Raw genomic sequence first — 654 nt, 5'->3', positions numbered from 1 at the left:
TAGTGCACTGAAGCAATAGCCGTTCCTCCTGCTGGTAGAGCTCCTCCTGGCAGCAGAGCCAGTATGGTCCCCAGTGTCTTGGCTATAGCAATCATTGGTTTAGACAGCATATCTATCACAATATCCTCAGTGGATCCATCTTTGAAGCGTGACGTCTTAGCGGCTTTTAGTTGCTCCAACGGTTTGTTCACTCGTTCTGATAGGGCCTTTAGGGCCTGATTTGATAAGCCAAAGCCCACAAAGACTTGCTGAAAAAACGTCTTTATGATGCCATAATCACAGACCAGTGACAATCCCGGGATGGGAGCTATCGCCCCGACCCCTGCCGCGAAGGCGTTTAGCCAAATAAGTTTCTTGTAGTATGTTTTCTTCTTTATGAGGGCCTCAAGAGAATAAACGGGCAAAGACTGAATGAGAGCAAATTTCTTGTTCTCAGGAAGTTCATCTTCGAGGGTGCTGATCAGCTTCTGAAAGTCATATTTTTCCAAGTTAAATGAAGACACTAGGAATATTTTGGGTATTCCGACTTTCAGTAGGTTCGCCTTACAGTCCTCTCGGATGTTTTCGAGCAACATCCGCTCATCAAAGTTTCTTTTGTGTGATTCAGCGCGAATGTCGTTGTCAATTTTAGTGCGAATGAAATAAAATAGCTTC

General features: G+C 44.6%; 1 protein-coding gene across 1 annotated transcript; it reads right to left on the bottom strand.

The window, feature by feature from the left end:
* Nucleotides 1–8: 8 nt before the first annotated feature.
* Nucleotides 9–647, bottom strand: LOC107581109 (interferon-inducible GTPase 5-like; the record flags this gene model as incomplete). Its single annotated transcript, XM_016266672.1, has 1 exon — nt 9–647. A coding segment is annotated over one exon (639 nt), but the record flags the coding sequence as incomplete, so codon positions are not given.
* Nucleotides 648–654: the final 7 nt, after the last annotated feature.

Source organism: Sinocyclocheilus grahami, unplaced genomic scaffold (assembly GCF_001515645.1).
Source record: "Sinocyclocheilus grahami isolate Dianchi unplaced genomic scaffold, SAMN03320097.WGS_v1.1 scaffold76414.1, whole genome shotgun sequence".
Lineage (NCBI taxonomy): Eukaryota > Metazoa > Chordata > Actinopteri > Cypriniformes > Cyprinidae > Sinocyclocheilus > Sinocyclocheilus grahami.
Note: the sequence above shows the minus strand (reverse complement) of the source record. Positions and strands in the feature narration are given on the sequence as shown.